This window comes from Canis aureus, chromosome 4 (genome assembly GCF_053574225.1).
Source record: "Canis aureus isolate CA01 chromosome 4, VMU_Caureus_v.1.0, whole genome shotgun sequence".
NCBI classification, from domain to species: Eukaryota; Metazoa; Chordata; class Mammalia; order Carnivora; family Canidae; genus Canis; species Canis aureus.
This window is the reverse complement of record NC_135614.1, coordinates 59,365,123-59,388,750: the sequence shown is the minus strand read 5'-3', so window position 1 is coordinate 59,388,750 and position 23,628 is coordinate 59,365,123. Positions and strand designations below refer to the sequence as shown.

At 37.5% G+C, this 23,628-nt stretch overlaps 2 protein-coding genes across 12 annotated transcripts in view; both read left to right on the top strand.

The window, feature by feature from the left end:
- The window catches only part of G3BP1 (G3BP stress granule assembly factor 1), a 38,482-nt gene extending 28,355 nt beyond the window's left edge, over positions 1-10,127 (top strand). For all 3 annotated transcript variants that reach the window (XM_077895797.1, XM_077895798.1, XM_077895799.1), the window contains exons 6-12: positions 1,077-1,170; positions 2,346-2,547; positions 3,755-3,856; positions 4,299-4,410; positions 4,615-4,743; positions 5,142-5,251; positions 8,655-10,127. In XM_077895797.1, coding sequence (XP_077751923.1) covers positions 1,077-1,170; positions 2,346-2,547; positions 3,755-3,856; positions 4,299-4,410; positions 4,615-4,743; positions 5,142-5,251; positions 8,655-8,861 — 956 coding nt within the window. In that variant the 3' untranslated portion in view covers positions 8,862-10,127. The remainder of the gene's footprint in view (positions 1-1,076; positions 1,171-2,345; positions 2,548-3,754; positions 3,857-4,298; positions 4,411-4,614; positions 4,744-5,141; positions 5,252-8,654) is intronic.
- A 10,824-nt stretch (positions 10,128-20,951) lies between these two features.
- LOC144312780 (uncharacterized) overlaps positions 20,952-23,628 on the top strand; it is a 740,032-nt gene continuing 737,355 nt past the window's right edge. For 6 of the 9 annotated variants that reach the window (XM_077895808.1, XM_077895804.1, XM_077895809.1 and 3 more), the window contains exons 1-2: positions 20,952-22,421; positions 22,766-22,879. In XM_077895808.1, coding sequence (XP_077751934.1) covers positions 22,801-22,879 — 79 coding nt within the window. In that variant the 5' untranslated portion in view covers positions 20,952-22,421; positions 22,766-22,800. The remainder of the gene's footprint in view (positions 22,422-22,765; positions 22,880-23,628) is intronic. The other 3 variants (XR_013378392.1, XR_013378397.1, XR_013378391.1) reach the window with 3 other exon arrangements.

Below are 23,628 nucleotides of genomic sequence, written 5' to 3'. Positions count from 1 at the left end.
TTGTAATGTGTGTAAACATGCCTGCTCTTTGCTTTAAAGGGAGACTATTTTCTGAGGCTGTTTGATGTTTAAATGTTCCTAAGAAATTTAGGAAGTGAAACAAAGGTTAGCCATTGCTTTAGTTGTAAGATGTGCAGAAACACAAACCCATGACGAATTGTCTCTAAACACCAATAATAATTAGTATATTAGTGTTTTCTATATGGCTGATTCTAAGGGCTTTGTATTTGTTGTGTAATATAGCAGGCCTATAGATAAGTACTATTCTCATTTAATGGATTAGAGCACTGAGATGGCAGAGAAATAGTTTGCCTGATATTGTATAGCTAGTTAGGTGGTAGAGCCTGCATTGAATTATGGACAGTATGACCTAGATTCCCATGTTCTTAACCCAAACACTCTCGTAGCCTTAATTCTGTCCTTAAAGCTTTTGCTATAAATTTACCAAATTGCTATAATTTACTTACATTTATATATATATGTGCTTATTTCATTACTTCTTTTTAAGTGTTTAAATTCCAGTTAGCGTACAGCATAATAATACTAGTTTCGTGTGTATGATATAGCGATTCCATGCTTTAGTACAACACCTGGTGCTTATCACAATAAGTATACTCCTTTATCACCCAGCAGGTATTTAACCCACTCCTCCATCCCACCTCATCACTCCACCCACAGGGAGGATTGTGAAAGTGAATATAAAGCTGACCTTTGAACAACATGGGGGTTAGGGGCACTGACACCCTCCTCCCCCCCGTAGTAGAAAATTCCCGTATAACTTTTGACTCTCCAAAAACTTAACTATTAATAGCCTACTGTTGACTGGAAACTTTACTGATATATAAACGATCAATTAACACATTTTGTATATGTATTTTACGTACTGTGTTCTTAAAAGTAAGCTAGAGAAAAGGAAATATTAAAATCATAAGGAAGAGAAAATATATTTACAATACTGTATTTATCAAGAAAAATCTGCATATAAGTGGACCTGTATAGTTCAAACCGTCTTCTTCAGGGGTCAGCTATATTTGACAAATAAGCACAAATTCCTTGAAATTTGTTTTCTTATGTAGAATCTGAGGAAGAGGTAGAGGAACCTGAAGAAAGACAGCAGACACCTGAGGTGGTACCTGATGATTCTGGAACTTTCTATGATCAGAGTGTCAGGTAAAGAAAAAATGTGTTCATCTGTCTAAGGCTGCATGAGAATTTGGGTTGTGTTCTCTTTGGTTGGAGGGAGTTACATATTCTCGCAGAATTATCTCAGAATATAAGTTATTTCCTAAAAGAAAGGCTTTTGCTTTTAGTATCTCTGAGCTAACAAAAATGTTGTAACTTGCTGACAGTAGGTGAAAAACAGATTCTGGGACTTCTTATCAAGTATTTAATGTAAGAAGGCATTGCATTAAGTGCTTTGGGGGAAGTACGTTGAAGGACTTATTTAGAGATCAGGCATAAATTGATAGAAATTCAGACATGAATTAAATGGCTTTATTAACTCAAGACAGTAAATGTGTGACTGTCTTAAGCTGCTTTTTTTTCTCTCTACATCCAGAACAGAAATGTTTGATAGGAATAAAAATTAATATTTGTTAGTTGCCATGTAATAATGAAACCTTTGGTGGTAGTATTTAGTGCTTAAAGGATATTTTCATGTATTTCTCAAGCTGTGGTGATGGACAAACCACACCACTCACCTGGGTTGCTGGTTGAGAATAATCTATTGTCTCACCACAGACATGAGCCAAATTAGATTTCAGGGGGAAAACACCTGCCGTGTTAACAAATATGTGATTCGTGTGGAAGTTTTAAGAGCTAGTGTTCTGAATCGTAACTATTTTTTTCTTCTAAATTATTTGGGTGATTTCTTTGAGAGGCTTTTTTGATGGTAAAAACTGCATCATATGAAATTTAAGTGCACTGTGTAGTAATGTTTAACTCTATGCACGTAGTTGTGCAACAGATCTCTAGAAGTTTTCATCTTACAAAACTAAAACTATACACATTGAGTAACCTCTCTTCCCCTTCCCCACAGCCTGTCTTTTGTGAGTAAATTGTGAGTTTTTGGGATTGTGACAGAAAATCATGATTTGGTTCATCTTTGATCTGTTTTGATGTGTTTACTTATCAGACTTTAGCAAATCTGATTGCAGTAAGATTTGCTCATTGAGTGCTTCTTCTAAAAAGTCTTGTTTTAATATGCAGATATGGAACTCCTAGATCTTTTTTTGGAGAGAGGGAGCTATTTTTTTGGTTCAGATATCTATAGTTAATAAAAACTTCGGAATTTCTTGCTAAATCATTTGAGGCATAATGATATTTCTTAAATTTTCCTGTGAAAGCAATGACTTGGAAGAACATTTAGAGGAACCTGTTGCTGAACCAGAACCTGATCCTGAACCAGAACCAGAGCAAGAACCTGTGTCTGAGATCCAAGAGGAAAAGTCTGAGCCAGTATTGGAAGAAACTGCTCCTGAGGATACTCAGAAGAGTTCTTCTCCAGCACCTACGGACATAGCTCAGACAGTACAGGAAGACTTGAGGGTATGCAATGTGTCTTTTTATTCTTACTCTATTTCTGATTTATTTTAAAAAATATCTCTTCCTTTATTAGTGTTTCATTGACTTTCCTAGGTATGTTTTTCAGTTCAGGGAAATTTCTTACATACTGAGCCATACCTCAGATAAGAAGTAAGATGCATATTTTATAAAAGTAACTCCCCTCCCCTCCTAAGGAAACTTTAATACTCTCTCTCTTTTTTTTTTTTTTTTAAGACCAGAAATTTCAGGTGCTATTTTATTACCGTGTCAATAAGCCCTCATTTTAAAAATATTTTATTTCAAATTATGACATGCTTGTTATAACCAACAAGTGATAATATATCTTTTTGAAAAATACTGTGGCATAGCAGACTTTCCTTTTTTCTGAAATCTAATTGAGGATAACCTTAAAGTAGAAGTAGAAACTACTGAAATAATAGCTACTCTTCTAATTAGAATACATGATTTCAAAAGTTTGAAGCTTTTCAGTTATTCCTGAGTCTCATTAGGCTGATGTTAACTGAAATCCCGGAACCTTTACATTTGATGCTCCATGAGGGAATATGTTTTAATGCTTTATTTATGTAGTCAGGATTCTTACATCATTTATCTAACAATTAATTCAAGTGCTTCTGTGCTAGGCATTGTTCTAAGTATGGGAACTATTGGTAAAACAGTTTTTGATCTGTCTCTGGCAGTGATTAGGTGAGTAGGAATGAGAAATGTGAAATGACTTTGCTTGCGGGTAGAAAAGTAGGTTGGCTGGATTAGGAAGGAATGACTAGTTAGGTGGCTATTGTAGTAGTCCTGGAGAGAAAACTGACACCTGGGATTAAGGTTGTGGCAGTGAAGATCTTTATGTAGTAAGTAGCAAGATTTGGTAAATTTGATGTGCATAGATTGAAAAGGTGTTCAGAGTAGTTCTAAAGTTGATGTAATTGGGTTGATGTTTACACATCAGTTGGAGGAATCATAGGAAGATCTGGTTTTGGAGGAGAGAATTTTATTAAACTTTTCATATTTTGCTGGTACTTGATGAGTAAGGGAATTTTAGTACTAAATTTCTAAGTAGGAGGAGAAAAGGAATCTCGAGGTACTTAGAAACTCTATCCTATCTGAAAATGTGGTTCATATGTATGAGAAATCTAATAACTAAGAGCTTTTATATTGTTTTGATATGGTCAAGCCACTAATGTTGTTGTTCCCTTAGACATTTTCTTGGGCATCTGTGACCAGTAAGAACCTTCCACCCAGTGGAGCTGTTCCAGTTACTGGGATACCACCTCATGTTGTTAAAGTACCAGCTTCACAGGTGAGTTTCTAAGTTTGTGTATTAGGCATATTTGCTTGTATTTCATGTAATTTGGTTTCACACAGGTTTAGAGAATGTGGGAGCTGGTGCACAGAGCAGAGTCCAAGGTGTTTTTTTTTTTTTTTTTAAATAATTTGTGAGAGAATTGTCATTATTTATTTGTCAGAAGAAGGAGTGCAATCTTGCACTGAGCTGGGGTGGGTGTGTAGGGTTGGGGAGGGAGAGGGACAAACTGACTCTGCTCTGAGCACGGAGTATGACAGGCCTCAATCCCAGGACCGTGAGATCATGACCTGAGCAGAAACCAAGAGTTGGATGCTCAGCTGACTGAGCCACCCAGGTGCCTCTGTCATTTTTCTCTCTTAAACCTTATTGTTAGCGAAGAAACTTTTAAAAGTAAGCTTGCTTTGTTTTTAATGCAGTTGACTTATAAATTTTTCAGCCTCGCCCGGAATCTAAACCTGAATCTCAGATTCCACCGCAGAGGCCTCAGAGAGATCAAAGAGTGCGAGAACAGCGGATAAATATTCCTCCCCAGAGGGGCCCCAGACCAAGTAAGAGCTCAGAAGGGTGACTTACCTAGTTTGGGGGAGTTTTAGGTGAGAGCTTGTGTCTTAGGGGTGGTTGATATTTTCTACTTTAAAAAAAATTGTGGAGCTGATGAAATTACCTGGTTTTAGGGGTGGAGAAAAAATTTATTAAATGAAATAGTCACTGAAAATTGTCTTTATCTTTCATTGCTGTTTTTGTTTCTTAAGTCCGTGAGGCTGGTGAGCAAGGTGACGTTGAGCCCCGAAGAATTGTGAGACACCCTGATAGTCACCAACTTTTTATTGGCAATCTACCACATGAAGTTGACAAATCGGAGCTTAAAGATTTTTTTCAAAGTAGGTTATGGAGTTAAACACTAGATTCATCTAATGCAGTGCTGTCTAATAGAAATAGATGAGCCACATATGTAATTATAAGTTTTTAGTGGCCACATTTCATTTGTTTTTAGTGGTCACATTTTAAAACGTAGAAATGAGGATTTAATTTTAATATTTTATTTAATCCAATGTATCTAAAACATCATTTCAACATAGAAAAATAAGTTATTTTATGTTTTTCCATACTAAGTCCTTTAAGTCCAGTGTTTATTACACTTAAGGCATTTCTTGTTTTGGAATTGATACACTTCCAGTGGTCTATATCCACATGTGACTAGTGGTTATCATTGGATAGTGTATGTATGATATTTAAAGGAAATGTTCTCATAAATTGAGAGTCTGTGTTTCACTTCCAGGTTATGGGAATGTGGTGGAGCTACGCATTAACAGTGGCGGGAAATTACCCAATTTTGGTTTTGTTGTGTTTGATGATTCTGAGCCTGTTCAAAAGGTCCTTAGCAACAGGGTAAGCAGTTTTTGATCTTTTTTTTTTTATTTAAAAAAACAAAACAAGACTATCTTGGATCTTGGAATGTATTCATCGTAAAACTGTCTTATAAGTAAAGTAGTATTCACTCCAATGTATTTGGTTAATATATTCATTCCATGGTGATTGGCCATTGTTAAAAGACTTGCCTGGGAGTTTAAAGTAACAAAACTTCTGTCTAACTTAATTTTGAAGACCTTGAATGAAGAGATTGAAATAACTAATGGTTACCAATGCACCGAAATTTATGCAGATTTCTTTTCTTGGTGAGGCCTCTGGTTTAGGAGATGAAATACAATGTACTTCTAGCTGAGTCAGTTTCCCCTGGGCAATTTTGATATAGGACTGTTATCTGGATTTAACTATGAGGAGCTTCTCCTTTTATTCTATAAGTTGTCTAGATTTGGAGTCACTCTACCTGGAACCACTTTTATTAACAGAACTCTTCTTACCAGTGCTTTCTAATAATAGAAGGATTTTGTAGAATCAGAATCTTACTATTGTGTAGTTCATAAGGAACCTTTCCCTTTCCCCGTATCTTTTTCTTTTTTTTAAGATTTTATTTATTTGAGAGAGCATGAGCAGGATGAGGAATGAGGGGAGAAGCAAGCTCTTATCTGAGCAGGAAGCCTGACCTGGGGCTCGATCCCAGGACACTAGGACACCAGGACCATGACCTGAGCTGAAGGCAGATGCTTACCCAACTGAGCCACCCAGGCGCACCTCCCCATATCTTTAATTAAGAAAAGATCCTGTCTTGTAGTAGTAGAGAATAACAAAAGTGTAATAATATTACTAATTCACTGAGGTGACTATGGGAGTTAAAAAAAAATCTTGCTTTAAAAAAAATGGAGGTGAACTTCACCTAATACAAAATTAAACCATTTTATTTTATTATTTTTTAAAAGATTTATTTATTCATGAGAGACAGAGAGAGAGAGAGAGAGGCAGAGACCCGACAGGCAGGGGGAGAAGCAGGCTCCTTGCAGGGAGCCCGATGCGGGACTAAATCTCAGATCCTTGGATCACGCCCTGAGCCGAAGGTGCTAAGCCACCCAGGTATCCCAAAATTAAACCATTTTATTTATTTATTTTTTATTTTTTTAAAAATTAAACCATTTTAAAATGTAAAATTTAGTGGCTTTTAATACAGGTTGTGCAACCATCACATAAGTACACAACATTTTTGTCAAAAGTAAGCCCTTTGTCCATTAAGCAGTCTTTCCTCATACCCTTTCTCTGCAGCCCTTGACAACAACTAATATTTCAGTTTGCTGATTAAAGCTACACGTTTTGTTAACCATGTAATAGAAATTTAGATTATTATTTCCCATGGGTTGTATAGAATCTCTGATGTTCTTTACAGTGTTGATGGCTATACTGTAAAGTTTAATGTTGTGGTCCTAATCTGCACACGTGTTTTCTATTCTTTCAAACTATTTAACCACTTTTTATGAAGCTTCTCTTGCAAAGAACACAGAAATGAGGAGAGAACAGTGTCTAGTCTTAGCATAGCCACAGAATATTGAACCTGGAGATGTCCCATTTATGTGTAAATCCATCATTCTGTATGCAGAAAAGATCCAGTGGCCAGCATTTTTGGTACAGGCTTGAATTTATCCTTAGAGGGTAGGATATTCACAGAGGTCCAGAAGAGGTCAGATCTGATAACTGGCTTTTCATTGTCCAAGGTGTGAGGTTTCTTTTTTTTCATTTAATGCACATAGATAAACCATTAAGAATTCTTTGAAATAAAATTTCCTCAGAAAGGCGTTGTATGTTACATTTTTCTCATTCAAGTTGCTTCTACCCTTGTGATAACTCACATGTCTTCTGTTGCTACCTATTAAAACATCCCCCCCTCAAATTCTCTCCCCTTATCTTTTAGACTTTACTATGGTTTTTTTTTTCCCACTGTATATAGAATATTTCCTGGAGCAGGGCTTCATATTAATGTGTGTGAAGAGGTTTCTATAGTGTGAATATTAAAGTTATATAAATATTTTTAATATCTTAGTCTTAATGTATTTATTAATGTACAAGTACAAATACGTATTTAATCAGAATTTTAAATGTAAGTTAAAATTGTACAGAGGCCTTCTCCCCCCCCCCCCCCGCCCCCAGGCAGGTTTCTTCATGTGTACTTTCATATCTCCCCTTTGTCCTCTGGGATTTCATAAGTAGCTTGCCTTTCCCTCTTCTTACTGTGTTGGCTCCTCTACCATATTCTCTTCAGTAATTCTTTATGAGTACAGAAATAGCTTCTGTAAGACAGAGGACCATGGTGTTTGACATACAGTAGTATAGCTTTGTGGTTTAAAGCGTATACTTGCCTGTCAGGATGCCTTTGTTTATATTCTGCTTCCATCGCTTATTCTGTTGTGACCCATGGGTTAGTTCCATAAACTTCCTGGCCCTTGGTTTGCTGGTCTCGGGTGTAATGACAGCTCTCAGGGGTGGCGGTGGACATTAAATGAGATAAGTGTGAAGTATACAGAACACTTCTCTGCATGGTAAGCACTGTTAGATATCTATTTAAAAAATATGTCACTTAGAAAACCAGTGTGTGCCAGTGAGGAGCATAAATTAAAGTCGTTGCTATCTCTAGTAACCCTTTGGTTTCTACTTCAGATCTATTGGGCTAAAAAGAAGGCCCAAGACTTAGTGTGGGTGTGTCTTTTTTCTTTTGCTAAGCTTTGTTATCTTTATTGTCTTCAGTATTTTCCAAAATTTTGTTAAGGCAAATAGCATTTTGTTCCAGTTCTGTTTAGATGAAATTAATGATGGTTTTGAGATGTATATGTAGTTTACGTAAATACTGTGCAGCACAGTCTTTCCACGTTAGGTGATGATGGAAGATTATTCTAAACCTTCAAATCCATGGAGAAGGTGGCAATTATATATATTCTGTTTATGTAATTCTGTGGGGAAAATAACAAGTACAATGAGAGTTAGTTGTGCTGCTATGTTAATGTAAATTGTCTTTTTTTTTTTTTTTTTAAGATTTATTTATTTATTTATTCAGAGAGCAAGAGAGGCAGAGACACAGGCAGAGGGAGAGGCAGGCTCCATGCAGGGAGCCTGACCTGGGACTCGATTCCTGATCTCCAGGATCACACCCTGGGCTTCAGGCGGTGCTAAACCGCTGTGCCACTGGGGCTGCCCTAAATTGTCTTTGTTTGAACTAGCTTGTGTATCTAACTCCCACCTTTCCATGTATTTGTTAATCGGGAGAATTACGTATTCTAACTTGGAAATAAGAACTGAAGTGAGAATGTAGCTGATTTATAAGTTGCTGGTTCTTGATAATAGCTTTGTTTTATCTCTGGTAGTTGGTAGCCCATAAGCACTCTGTTAAGTCTGCTTACCTTGATTCCTACAGCCCATCATGTTCAGAGGTGAGGTCCGCCTGAATGTGGAAGAGAAGAAGACTCGAGCTGCCCGCGAAGGGGACCGGCGAGATAACCGCCTGCGGGGACCAGGAGGCCCTCGAGGTGGTCTGGGTGGTGGAATGCGAGGCCCTTCCCGTGGAGGCATGGTGCAGAAACCCGGATTTGGAGTGGGAAGGGGAATCGCTCCAAGGCAGTGAATTGCTCTTCATTGATCTTCACACAGCTCCTGCAGAATGGTGAATTTCTTACACCAGCGTTTGGTATCCTGGAGTTTGACCCTAGTCTATGATAAACTGCTTAAGTTTGTACAATTTTACTTTTTGTGTTAATGATGTGTGCTCCCTCTCCTGCCCTTCCCTCTCCTCACCTTTTAGTCCTTCACTTCCAATTTTGTGGAATGATATTTTAGGAAAAACAGATTTTTAAAGAAGAGAAAAAGACTGAATTTCCTTGCTTTACTTTTGCATATACAGACTGGATTTTTTTTTTTTTAACAGCCGTTTCCCCAAAGGAATGTGTCTTGCTTATTACTGACATTTGGTATGTTTCATTCATTGGAATATTTCTTATTTTCTATGTGTTGCAAAAGCCTATGAGAAACACAGGATTTGATAAACATTTGAAGGCAGGAAAAATCCAGATTGTTTGTTCTTTGAGAGTCATGACTACCTTCTGGTGTGTAGAAATTGCCATTGGAAAAATTGACAGTTCTGATTCTTGCTGGTATGGTTAAAAACTGAATAAAAGGTATTAGTAGAGTTTTTTTTTTTTCTTTTGATATGTGATCACCAAACAATTACAAACTTACTGTTTTTACCATTTAAATTGTGAGATAGGTTTTAAATGTCTAGAATGCAACTGATTGAGATTTCTTTTGAAGTAGAGTTTTTTCATGTTTAATTTGTATTTGTAAAAAAGAAAAAAAAACAAAAACACAAAAAGCCCAAAAAACAAAAAAGAAACCCCAAAATCCAAATAACATAAAACCAGAGCAAAACTGTTGTGCCTTCTATTTATCTTTGATTCCAGCCTTGGCAGTTAAAGGAAAAAAACAAAGTCTAGATTTGTTTTACCAGGTGTAGAGTATGTTGGGATTGAAGAATCCCTCTTTTCACCTAGTATGTCTTCTGTTCATTTGTTACGCCTTATTCTTAAAATTGAGTCTCAAACTGGAATGCCTTTAAGGACAGATATGCTTCTATGGAGGTCCTTTGACCTAAATAGTCCAGCATTTGTATTTTTATTTTGAAATCTGTTCAGAATCCTAATCATAGCCCCATACAAAGGAATATAACTTTATTATTGGACTTTGTGCTCTAGTGTCTGCCCGTTTTTTTTCTTTAAATCATAGCCATATGGTAAATTTTCTATTTTGTTATGGTTCTCTTTTATTGATGGGCATGCAGTGGGTGTTTCTTGGAAATGGCCAATTTTTATTAAAATATTTCTGGAAGAAAATTTAATCTGGCAATATAGACTAATATTCGTTTTACATAGTATGTTAATTTTTTGAGTGCTGTGTGTGAGGTGGGTGAAGGTTTTGTTTACACATTTGTGAAGCAAGCCTTTGTGTGATAACTTGTGAAACTAATTGAAGGGCAACAAGGTTGTCAAATTTAACTTATTTATTTTCTTAACAGTATTCATCATTAGGACTGTTTGAGGGTAGAATATGAGTAGAATAGGAATCTTTGTTTTGCTGTTACTGGGAAACTCTACGTTTGCTGAAGGGGTGTAGTCTTAAACTAAAATGAAATTTGACATTATCGGTTCTCAGTACCTGAAATATTTGAAAATTGGCATATTCTCCTTCATAAAGAAACTTATATAACTGGGTCACAGGGCTGTTTTTGGGTCAGCTTAAATAACTATTTGGTAACCACTTCATTTGACCCAGGCCAGTGATAATTGGAAGAAATTCAGCTTGTACTTTTGTAGCTTATATTAAGCCTGTGGTGGAAATAAAAAATTTAGCTGAAGTTGTTTTTGGAAAAAAAAATACAGTTGCAGTAACAGTAGGGTCATAAATTAAGGATAACCTAGAAGTCATTTTTCACAAGTAAATGCTCATCTATACACCTCACTAGGCATTTTTTTCTTAGTAGTTGAAGGGCACCAGCTGGATGCAGTGATTCTCAGCTCAAGCTGTTGTTACATCCTAGAGAACATTTGGAAATGGATGAGATTTGGGGCGGAGGGAAGAGACAACACGCCTGGCATTTAGTGGATGGGGCCAGCAATGCCAAATGTTGTATAGAAGTGAAGCAAACCCCACTGAGATGGATATTCCTCATTCCCTATAATGCTGCATGGAGGATGGAGGGGTGGACGAGGACAGCCAGAGTGAAGACTCAGTCCTTTGAAAAATAATCTCAGATAAATTAATTAGCAACTAGAAATCTCTTTTCAGGAATTATAGTAACATCTACTGCAGGTAATTGATAATCTCACTTTATTTGTACCCATGTATGCTTTTAAAGAAATATTTGGAGAGGAAGTAACAATGTGTTAGATGCTTCTTGTAACTTTTTGCATAAGCTTAGAAAACAAAAGATTGCTTTAGTAATTTCAAGTCATCAGAATGGGATGGTTGTGGAGTTTTAAATAGCATTGGACTTTACGTCAGATTTAGCATCATGATTAACACTATGAAAAAATCCCAGTATCATTGTTTACATTATTGCTGATAAAATAAATATGATAACCTAGTACCTACATATTCATACATGTAGAAAACGAAAATAGGTTAGGACAAGATTTTCTATAGGCAGCATCAGCTCATCACATTCATCTTTTTGGGTTTTAAAATAAGATTCCATCTGTAAGAATGGCCCAGTGTACAGTTATTTTCTGCTGAGCTTTAAATCCTTCACCCATGAGTATTTTAGCTAAGTAAGATTAGTTTGGTTTGATGGTCTTAGTTTTTGAAGGCCTGTTGAAAGTAAGCAGTAGATCTTGGGCCTTAAAAAAATGTATGTTTTCCTTTGTGGTGAGGTTGGGCTTACCTGTGTATTACTACGTTCTCAACTTTTTTTTTTTTTTTTCTTACGTTCTCAACTTTTTGAGCTTTTGCTGGGAGCGGTGAAGTGGATAATCCAAAAACCATTATTTGGCTTTGGGTGGTGGGTAGGTTACCCCCAGAGTATTAGTTGAACTGCACTTTGGTTTTAGGTTAGAAGCTAATTTTCACAATTAACCCTGTGGATTAGGTGCTATTTTTTCCGAAAGCAATAGATGAATAAGAAATCGTGTCAGAGCAGTTAATGACTAAGCTTCTAAGTCATCCATGTAGCAAGGAGCGCTGATTGGCCTCCAAACTGATGCTTTTTCTCTAGAACCCTGATGCCTACCTATTTCCATTCAAGTGACATACTGAAGAATAGGACATGGCCATAATAAATTACTACAGTACAGATACAAGCCTGTAACATTCAGAGAAAGGTTAGCATTCTCCATTTCCTTGAAGGTAAACGAGATAAGGAAACAATTGATTTTGCAGGGCTCCTTTTGATTTGTATAGACTGTAGTAACACAGTAACAATGACTTGTTCTTAGGTTATTTTTTCTCATCTGTTTTTTTTTTTTCATCTGTTTTTTTTAAATACGTGTAGGACAACCTTGAAATCTGAATGTGGAAGGTAACTTTTTATAATACCTTAATCCAGGTGGGTTTGTAGCAGTTATGTTTTGTGCTTATAACTGCCATCCTTTGATAGTTTTCTTCATCCCCTTATTTGAAATTCCTTGTAGAGTTTAATAATTTAGTGGGAAACGTGGCACTTTATAGAAAACAATTTGTTGAAATCTATATGGAAATAATCTTCCTATGAGGTTTAAATTTATAGTCCATTGTTTATGCTGAGTGGCTTATTTCTTTTAAGTAAATGATTGCATTTGTCTACTGATCTAAAGATAACTTATAGAAGTTTTATTTTTGTGTTACTTAAAAGAATCTTCAGGAACTGCATACAAACAAGATCATTGTTAACCTTTTGGTTCAGCAATTTTGAACCTTGTGGAAGAAAAAGCAACTTCAACTTTAGTTTGAATATGGGGTTTTAGCTAACAGTGTAATATACTACAGATGGGCAGTGGACAATTAGAGTCTTCCACAAATGTTTTAGAAACCTTAAAGAATGTATTAGAAACTTAGCAACATTTAGTGTGGGCAGTTGCTGATCAAGTAATGGCCATGTGGCAGTAGATAAGTAAATATTTCTTATTTTAAGGTAATACTTTTGGGATTTGTATTTGTTTACTGTGATATTGAGGTTCTGGGGACCATAGGTAGGCTTGTGAACTCTTAGACTGTATTACAGGAGAAATAGTGGCACATGTGAGATAAAACTTAATTACTTCTTAATAGATACGTTGCTAGCTCAGGATAATGGCTAAAATTAGTCTGCTTTGCTCATGATTTCATGAAACAGTTTCATTATGGCCTGTATGAGTAAAAATCTGATTAGCAATGGTTTAAAAAACCCATACTCAGTTTTGGTTTTGATTATACCTATGTATTGGCTTACAATCAAGCTTGTTTACTTTTTATATGACTTGTTTTGAAAACCTTGGACAGACTCAGCCTCTCCAGTTTCCACTTGAACCGGGTAGGTTTTTTTTAGTTCCCTACGAGAGGAAAATCGTATTGGAAATCAGTACCACAGTTACTTCCATAGACCGTGTGACCTGGCCAATTATAGAAATCTGTACTCATTTGAGAACTTTGGAATATGGCCAGTGTCACAGATTCCTAAGGGACTTACAGCCATCCAATGTGTCTTGTCTTTTAAAAAAGTAAATTAAGGGATGTTTACCAGAAATTCACTATTGAATTTAACAAGTATTTATTTTTCAGAAACCTGCTTATGGGAAGTTTGCCTGTATTTTTGGTAGTAATTATAGAGACAATTATATCTTGTTTAATCTGGATATAAACAGTTTTAACTATTGCTGTAATTAACCACCTTGGTTACTGATTTTCTCCCCCAAGCTTTGATGTCACCTGTTTGGATTTGATTTAAATTCTTAAATGTTCTTGTGAAGAGTATATTCACTGATTTGGCCCTTTTAAATGAAGACATTATACCAAAAAGCTGGCATAAGGGAGTTTTAGGGGAGAAGAACAGGTCTTGCTTTCTTGAAAGATACAGTGTATGCTTTAGATTATGTAGAACACATCATGTTACAAATAAGTTTATATAGGTAGATGTTAGATTTTGAAGAATGGGTGGATGTGGAACTTAGCTCATGGGATAAGAATCACTTGTGATTTATATGGTGAAAATTTCTAAGTGAGAAACATAATATTTTAAGTTTTTCTTCTCATTCTGATTATTAACCATAAGAGGCAGGAGAGACTCCTAGAATTCATTGAATCGTAGTTAGTGCTGGAAAAGACTAACATCCCCTTCATTTTTCAAAAGATAGATGGCTCAGAGAATAGATTATTAGCACAGAGTCCCAAATTGGCTTATAGAAGTAACATGGAGCACCTCCAGAGTCACCACTCTGCCCTAGGTTCACAGTAGGAAGCCAGAGATGTTAAAGGTCAAGATGTGGGGAGAAAAGGGAAGGAGCCACATTTTATATGCTTATTCAGTTGCTACTATAGCTCGGTTTTCATACCCAGTTTTTCTCTATTTTCTTAGAACTGTCTTAATGCCCAGTTCTACCAGGGCCTATTGTCTAAGGATATTACCTTGTGCTCCCCTCAGGGATGGGTTTACTACTAGCTGTCAGAAAGCTATTGGGTATCCTAATGTGTTAATAGCTGAAACTCAGCTGTAATTTTCTCCTAAATCCTTCAGCATTTTGCATTCTGTACATTGTGGTGCTTTTCCCCACCTTGTATTGTTATAACTGTAAGCTCCTAAGGGGCAGCAATTTGGTCTTAGGCATGTACCCTGTTCAGTGCCTGGCAGCGCCATGTACGTATCAGGGTCCTAATCTTCCTTTCCAGTGATTCTCCCATTCTTCATGGAGGTGATGCTCCAGCCATGATAATAAATTACTTAGGATTTTTCTAATAAGCCTGGCATTGCTGATTTTGTGGCTTCAAGTGCCTTCTTTCTTCCCTGAAGATAGACTTGCATCTATATCCCCCTTCCCCAACTCTCTTGCCATCGAAATTACTTTTTTCAAGACCCAGTTCAAGAGCATTTTTCTTTTCCCTAAGAGAAAAGATTTGTGATGGGAGTGTGGAACCCCCCCCCCCTTTTGGGGTTAATTTGGCCAGAATTTGAAATGGGGGGCAAATTTATTCTTGTCTGATTCCTTTTTACATTGTCCTTCCTGTTGGAGATTCTGTCCCAACCTTCGTTTTTTAAAAATACGTGTTCGTAGAGCACTTTATACCTTTCTCCTAGCCCATAATTTACCCCTTCAACCTACAATTAGAATGACCTATATCTGTTTTACTACCTTATTAGACCATAAGCTCCTAGAGGAAAAGGACTAGGGGGTTATCCCTGTATTTCACCAGAAGGTACAGTGACTTCCATAAAAAGAGTCCTTAAAAGATGACTCATTGAGTTGAATAAATTAACGTATTTCTGTTTTCATTCTTACAAGTGAGGCATGCCTTAGAGATAGGACTTAATAAATTGTAGGCACTATGACGATTCATAGTGGAGGGAATTGTTGGGAAATTTTAAGGGGTGGGCAGAGGAGGGAGGAAGTCACTGGTCATTCAGCGGTACTTCCATCCTTGGTCTGGGTGATAGGCCATTTCTTTCTGCACCCAGCCTATCCTAGACACTTCGTTCCTATGCAGGAAAATTTTATGTGCCAACTTTGATTTCTTTTCACAAACTGAACCCATTGTTCTCTCAGTTCATGTCGTCACCCATGCCACACGTCTGCGTCCTCTGCTGCTTTTTTCCTTACTCAAGCTAAGTCCTGTCATTGCTACCTCAAGTCTTTCACATCTCCACACTCAGATAATCTCAGTGGACTCTTGGCTTCTTTTACCTGTTCTGATCCCCCGCCTACCTTATACACAATATTAGGTTCATCTTACTGAAACATAGCTCTGACCATGTATCCCATGTATGTGTTCTATCTCCCCTACTAGACTGTAAGCTCCTTATGGGCAGGATCTGTGTCGGAGTCATCTTTGTATCTCCCATAGTACCTATCAATAAATATTTCTTGAATGAACAACATAAAGCCTTGTCTTAAGTGAAATGATGTTTTCCAGATTAAATGTAGGTTCCTCTCTGAGGTAATCACAGTATTTCAAAAGTTTTTTTTTTTACATATAAAGCGGGTTAAACAGTAACTATGAGTTAACCACAGAGAAAATTTCAGAAAACTTTTAATTTTTTTCCATTGGAATCAGCATGGATATGTGTATATGGATGGTTCAATAAATATATTTTTATATACATGTATCACAGAAATTTTACATTACATTTTCAAACTGCAGAAATAGATTTTTTTAATAAGCCAAAAAATAACTGCCATAACTTTTATGACTTCATGCAAAAATGGAGGTAAATGGACTAAGGGGTAAAAAGGGAATCGGTTGTTTCAGGTTAAGAGTCCAGTAAGAAGTAAAAATGTTACATTAAGGAAGCGATTGCTTAACACGCTGCTTAAGGTGGTAGCCAAACAAATCCTTAACTGCAGCATTAAGGCCATACCAAGTTTATACATATATACAAAGGAATTTCCATATAAAAGACATACTATCATATTTTCTTCTGGGAAAGGGTGAGGAGCTTTGTAATTCTGACCCAATTTTCCAGGCCAATTAATTGTTTAAGATGTCCCCAGGCTCCTTCTAAATCTCTTCACTTTGGCTAGCTGTCAGTTGCTTTTCTGTGGGCTTGTGACTTTTGTAGTTTCTTATGTGGAAGTATGAATCATCTTGAACCTCTTCCATTATGGGTGATGAAACACTTTGTAGTTTAACTCAACACTGCCCAGGCCAGCATATTTTTAAAATCTCCCAAAAGCATTGGAATCACAGTTGGAATTGTGACTTGCAGTTGTTTTACCTGTAACAGACTGACTCCACAGCCAATGCTGGCATTATGACCTGAAAAATTACACAGTTGGTTCTTCGGGGTTAAAATAACTTTTTGAGTAGTTAAAGTTTAATTAATCAAATTGTGAGGTTTCCAGGTAACATTCCTTGGACCTGTTGAAAATTAACACTTTTATCCCTTACATGACATAAACTTAGGTTCCTTTTTGGAAAAAAGGAAGTGTAAAATCATTCACAGGAAAATAACATGGGTTTTGCTCTTCTGTCTGAACATCAACTCAGGCAACTTTTAAGACAAAGGGTAGGTCTTGTGCAAATATCCAAATGTGTGAAATGGGGCAAGTCTAAGGGCAAGTCCTTTGGAGATGACTTCCAGTTAGGCAGAAGTCATCTGCTTTGGCAAGGTTGGGGTAAGACCCTTGAGAGTGCACACTCTGGCTCTATTGGCAGAAACTGGCCCATCTTAGTGGATGAATCTTAAATGAAAAATAAAGGTTACTAAGCTTTAGGTAAATTATGTAAATAAACCCTTTTCCCTTTTGATGGAGCCTTTATTTGATAATGTTCTAACTACTTTGGAATGTTGTAAATCAGTCTAATACTACCTTTTCATTAATGTTGCCTTGGCTTTGGATTGGAAATCACTAGTATTCCTATTTGTCCTATGTTCTCTATGGGCTGTTTTTCAAGTATGGCTCCAACATGTTTACAACAATTATGGCTGCAAGGTAATTCCATCTCCTATGGGTTCCCTGGGGCAGTCAGGGTTGAGAATGAGGTCTCTGGACATGGCCTATCTTGAGAGAACCAAAGAATTGTGGTTTGGAAGCCCTTTTGTTATGCTTGAACACTTAAGAGAGTGAGCACTCACCTTTCCAATCATGCACCAACTGCTCTTAATCCAATGTGATGCTATTTACATTAACAATAATTTCATCAGGTCTAGATAAAGTGATTTTATTTTAGCCAACAGGTCAGTTTTGATGCTGATCTACACAGTGAGACATGGATGTCCTTTGGCTGTCTTGTTCTTACCTAGAGGGCTTAAAAGTGTTACGGGTTTTGTCTTGGTCACTTTGTGGTTCACTTTGTGTACATTTCAAGTCATTATAGCAGCTTAAGACATGTATTGTGTCCAGCTTTTCAAACATATTTGGAGGCCTCTGAGGTACCAGCTATATTTGTCTTGAAAGTAGAACTTGGCTGTTGAGCTTTTTTTCTCTTTAGATAGCTATTTTATCTGTGCTCAGTATACTAAGTAGCAAGAGGCACCCTTCGGGATTTAATTCATCCCATTTTAACTCTCATTAGTGCTGAAAATATAGTGGATTGAGTACTGGAAGATTGAACCATTAAAGTATGAAGTAATACGAATTTTAAATGCTCTGAAGTGCATTTTGGGACCATCAGTTTTTTAGCTTTCTGCATGGCATTCAGGCATGGGAGCATGCTACACCTTTAAATGAGGTAGAATAAATCTAATGTGGAAACCATGGAGTTTAGCAAACTGCTTATTTGATACTACTTTTCAACAAGATTTGAGGAAGTCTTTCATTTACTAGGGTAGGTAATACTGACCTATTGCCCCACAACATTCTTTCTAAAGATTGCCCAAGAAAGGAAAATGGTTAAGAAAAAAACTACAAGCCAGTGACGTTTTCTTTTTTTTTCTATTCATATCTGACTCTTCCCCTCCCCCCCTTTTGTCTTTATGGACTTGATCTTATGGTTTGAATAGAGAAGTTCTGTAGGTTGGAAGGAGTCATTTCAGATACAGCTAACTAATAAAAGACATGCTAGACTGTATTTTCCTTCTGTTTACTATTTCAGATCAAAAGGTTAGTAGTATTTGGATCACAAGCTCTCCTTTAGAAACATGTGCATTGTATTAAGTATTGGCTTGATAGTTGACAAAGCTACAACTCTGGAAGTTTTTTCAGAATCACTGTAGAATAGTGAGCTAACTATAGAACTATGACTTTACCATACCTGTGTTATCCCTTTCTGGTGTCTACCTAGCACAACTAAATGCTTAATATTTGGGTTGATTGATGCCCTTGATGTGAATTTCTAGTGGGTACTATATTTGCTTCTGAGATGAAGGAAAAGATCAGTTCTCCCAAAGTAATAAGTACAGGGAAATCTGAATTAGGTTGGAAGTATCAGCTAATGGGAAGAAGATGGAATGAGCTGCTCTGCCCATGAAGGGATACTTTGTTGATTGGTCTTTAAGAACTGTCTTGATCCAGAGTCCTGATCCCTTATTTTATATTTAAGATGGTTATGATGTATTTCAAATCCCATCTTTCCAAACAAGCCTATTGTTATTACACTTTAGCCAAACAGGTCATCACTATACCATGTTTGTAACCCCTTGTTTTTTACCTCCATATTTTTACTCATGTTGTTCCCTTTGCTGGAATACTCTCTCCATCCATCACAGCCTCCTCTTTAAAGTACTTCTCAAATGGCCCATAAGCCTTGAAATGTTCCATGGTTTATTTTCTTCCTGCTCCATGGCACCCTCCTTTCTCCGTTAATATTTTCTGCACCCCATATTAGTGATTATTTTGGCACTTGGATCATCCCCTTCTATGTTGAAAGAAAAAAGGCTGTGTTTCATTCTGATGCTATGCTTTTAAGGTACACTGCCCTGCTATAATAGATTTAATAAACAGGTGGATGGGTGATAGGCAGGTGTAAGGGAGGTTAAAAAGAAAGCTGACAGACTGGAAAGAGCATACATATTCTAGTCCTGACTGACACTAATTTTTTTTTAAACACTAATTTTTTGAGACCTGCTCCCTGAGCTTCTTTGTAACTCAGACCTTGAAAGGCTGAGCTGCTTTTTCTCCAGGCTGGGACATTTCAAAAAGTCATCTAAAAGCAAGTCTGTAGAGTTACCTGAAGACTCACTGAATCTGACTCAAGGTGACTAAATAGGGTCCATTCAGAGTGCCCCTTTTCTCACCAGCATCCAGAACTGCACAGGAGTTGCTGCAGTAGCTATAGGCCATTCCTGGTGTCACTGCTACAGCTCCTATTCTGTATGCCTAAGGCTAAGCTTCTGGATACAACTGAAGGGACCCAGATGAAGCCAAGTGGGACCTAGGAATCGTGGTAAGCAGAGGCCTTGTCCCATGAACTTGTCTGGCTAATTAGCACACATCCAATTACCCAGGGGATTAAGTCAGGAACAAAAGGACTTGGAGGCAAGCTACGTTTCTACTTAGAATATTTTTTAGGGTGGAGGGGTCTTTCCATACATTTCCCTGTAATTCCATTTTCTCACTTTATTTCCAGAGCCTGGGGGCTGGGTAAGGGTTTTAAAGAAGCATTAGAAGGCCCTCCTTTACTGAAACATTGGTCAGCTTGCCATTTTTAATACTCTTGTTGCAATGGTATCTCATAGGAAGAGATGCTCCCATTTTACCTGAATACCTGCCTGAAGGAAGTGGTTTACCTGTGTTAACCCTTTGAAAGGTGGGGGAGACCACAATTACATAAATTCAGAATTAACTACTGTTTTAGAGACTTAGCTCACATGTCCTGTTGTCCAGGAGACCTTGGATTGTCCTTATGAGACACTTTCTCTGAATTCTGTCTCTGCCTCCTCCTCTGTCACCATATCTTCCCTTGAGTGAGTTCTTCATATCCATGTCCTATCTCCCAGCATTTTAAGTTCTTTAGTTAGGGATGGTGTTTATCTTTCGTTCGTGCCTTGGCATTGTTTGTAGTAGGTTCTTAGTCTTGGTTGAGTGAATGCCTTATAAAGGGATTCCAGTTTTGAAAGACTTAAGAAGTCTAGTCCTTACTCTTGCTGCTGGCCAAATCTAAGCCATTCCAGGCACACCCTGCTCTCATGCAGGACCACAAACCAGCATATTCTCACTATTCTCCAAATGGCATATATTCCCATCCTGCCTTGTTGCTCCACAATTCTACAGCCACTAAATGGCCCATAGCAACTCTAAATCCTTCATATGCCCAAAACTAGATTAGTAGGCTCTCAACTTTTAAGGTGGGCTGATAGATTTGCATTGTTTATATTCAAGTTCTGAGAAAAGGAAGGCTACAGCTTGTCCTGTTTGGCTCTTAAGAAGATTGATTTTGAGTCTATTACAAGATTGTATTCCTTGGTGTTTAAAAAATTATAGGAGCTTAGATGTTTGTGTAAGTAGACTGTACCAAGGCAAAAGGGTCCAGCAGTTACAAGATTCATTTAAGTTAAAATGAACTAATAAGCATTCTTTTTTTTAAATGATTAAGTAAGTTACCACATCCATCACTTGTTTTTATACTCAATAATTTGGGAAGCTAGAGCTTTTTACAGGGTGACTAAGGTCACAGTGGGCCAAATAAGTTGTTGAAAGTCAAAAAGCAGGTAAGTGGAAGAGGTAAATAGATCATGCCTATTTCCAAAATTTAGCTTCATGTTGTCTATAGAATCATATCCGAACTTTGGTAAGACTTTGACTTGGGCTAATAAACTTTCTAAGCCTCAGTTTCCTCATGTATATATTGAGAAGATCAAGGCCATTGTGGGAATTATGTAATTTAAATTGATATATAGTGGTACCTGATAGCTGTATTGTGATATTGAGCATTCATTTACAATCTGTTACTAGTCCACATGTGATTGACACCTATTTGCAGAGCTATGTGTGCCTTTTATGTAGGTAGTATTCAAAGGATACCTGGGCAAAAGGGATGTGGGTGCTTGATAAGTGGAATCAGGACTAGAATTTAGGTCTTTTCAGTGTCTTTTCAAGCTCTGAGGTAAGCACTGAGGGGCTAGTCCTGAAATGTCACTGAATAGCCTGGTTTGTAGGACAGGTGGATTTGGTTTTTGGGGAGCCAGCCTCAGTTCTGAAAGCAAGCTCTTGGATGACCTCTTCTGGCAAAAGAGGAAGACGTAAGAATTTCAGAGAGTGAGACAATGACAGTGCTTTACATGGTTTACAGTGAGGGGGTGGGGTTAATACGAATTGTGTCATTCTTATCCAGACAGTGGACCTGTGATGTGGTTTTTACTGTCCCCAAATACATAAAGAAGCCAACTGCATGCCCATGGTAGTTGCATCTCCGCTTTCTTGGAAGCTAGTGCCCTTTCTGCTGCACTAGAAAACCTCAAATGGGTATAGAGAGGAAAACTGAGAGGGTAAGATGAAGAGTGGGACCAGCTTAAGTCTGGAGGCCTTGTGTTTTTCAGCAGCTAAAAGACAACTGGAGAAGTGGCTTTAAAAGAAAACTTGACCGCTGGTGGAGGAAACCCTTCAAGCTCAACGAATTCAATACTTCTGTTGTACAGATAGGAAAGCTGAAGCTTGAGGGGGAAAATATGTAGAATTTTACAGGGACGATATGGTAACCACCTAGATTATGCAATCACCATTTCACTGTATTTGTGAAACATTTGTTATATCATGTATGTATCCCTTCTAGAGTAGGGTAGGAAATGATTGATTTACAGTATGGTTTCTATTTTATTATGGGAAATCTAAAATGGTCTTAAAAAAAATTCTAAACCTTGGGAACAAGAAAAAAAGTTTCAGTTTGCAATATTCTCATTAATTCCAGGACCAGATGAAGAGAATGAAGATCATTTGTCATAATGTCAACCTATAAATATTTTGAAGAGATTCCATTGATATAAAGCATAAATATGTCCTTGCTGAGAAAGATAGGAGCAGTGTTTTCTGACTATAAGGAGTGTGTGTTGGAGCTACAGGAGTATGGAAACCATTTCAGAAACATCATTGCCTGGGTGAGGTTTTGTTTCTGGGTCTGGCATGGAGTGAGCTGGCCCAAGTCCAGCTACACCTGCTATAATATTTTTTCTTTATATTACTATAGTGTAGCTCAAGGTCTGAATTTAGATGACTCTCTAGTAGTCTGGAGCAGTCCCACTTTTTCTGCCTGTAACTGCAGGCAGCATAATGGACAAATCGGGGGAAATATTCTTAAATCTTGCTGGAAGTTTCTTGGTATGATTAAATTGTATGTGTGGGGAAACAGGCGGGGAGGGGAATTGGTTGGAGTCATTGGAGTTACTTCCCTAGGAGTATTTCACAAGTTCTGCTCTGATGTGTTTTTCTTTAATTCTTCCAGAGGTTCTGGCAGAGAGAACTCAACTGCCATGGGAAATGGGTTACAGCCTTCACAGGACATACATGCTAAAATACCAGAGTGGAATGTTGTCCTGGTGTTTGATGGGATTCTCAGGTGAGAAGCCAGTCTTAGAAGCAAGTTCAACAGTGCTGTGAAATACTTTCTTTCATGGCCAAAACAACAACAAGAAACTAAGATTGTAATCAGCTTGAGGGCCAAGACTCTCCTCTTTCTTAACCTCTCCCTAGTTGCCTACCACAAGGTCTGGGATGGGGTTCCAACCTTGACACTGAAACAGGGAAATAATGAAACCTTCTCTAACATACAGTATACCCTTTTTTTTAACCCATCAAAGTATCCAGTATTTGCCTTTGAAAAATCTCCTTCGGCTTCCTCTTTTTAACAGGGTAGTGAGCAGGCCAAGAAAGGCCAAGTAGCTTCCCTGTGTTTCCATGGTGAGCCTGAGGGAGCACCAGAACAAGGACTCACTTCCTATTGGCCTCTGTCCACCTCAGAAGGCAGGTGTTTAAATAGGATACTGAATTTCTGAAGTCTTTTTAAGAAAACAGTGGAATCTAAAGAAAGGCAGGCCAAAACCAAGGCCATGCAGGGAATTGTGCGGCAGGGCAAGTGTGGGAATGGGAGACCGTTATGCTTAGATCTGTATGAGACAGCAAATGCCTTTTGTCCCCACATGAGGTGGCTGGTACTGCTCTGTAGCTGGTTAATGGCCTTATGTAGAACATAATTTTCGTCACTGGGCTCTTGAAGGGTATATTTTGGGCTTGCCATTCTCTAGACTCTGACTTTTTGACCCAATGTTCCAATGGAAATTTTCCAGAGCAGTGAAGTTTCAAAATGCA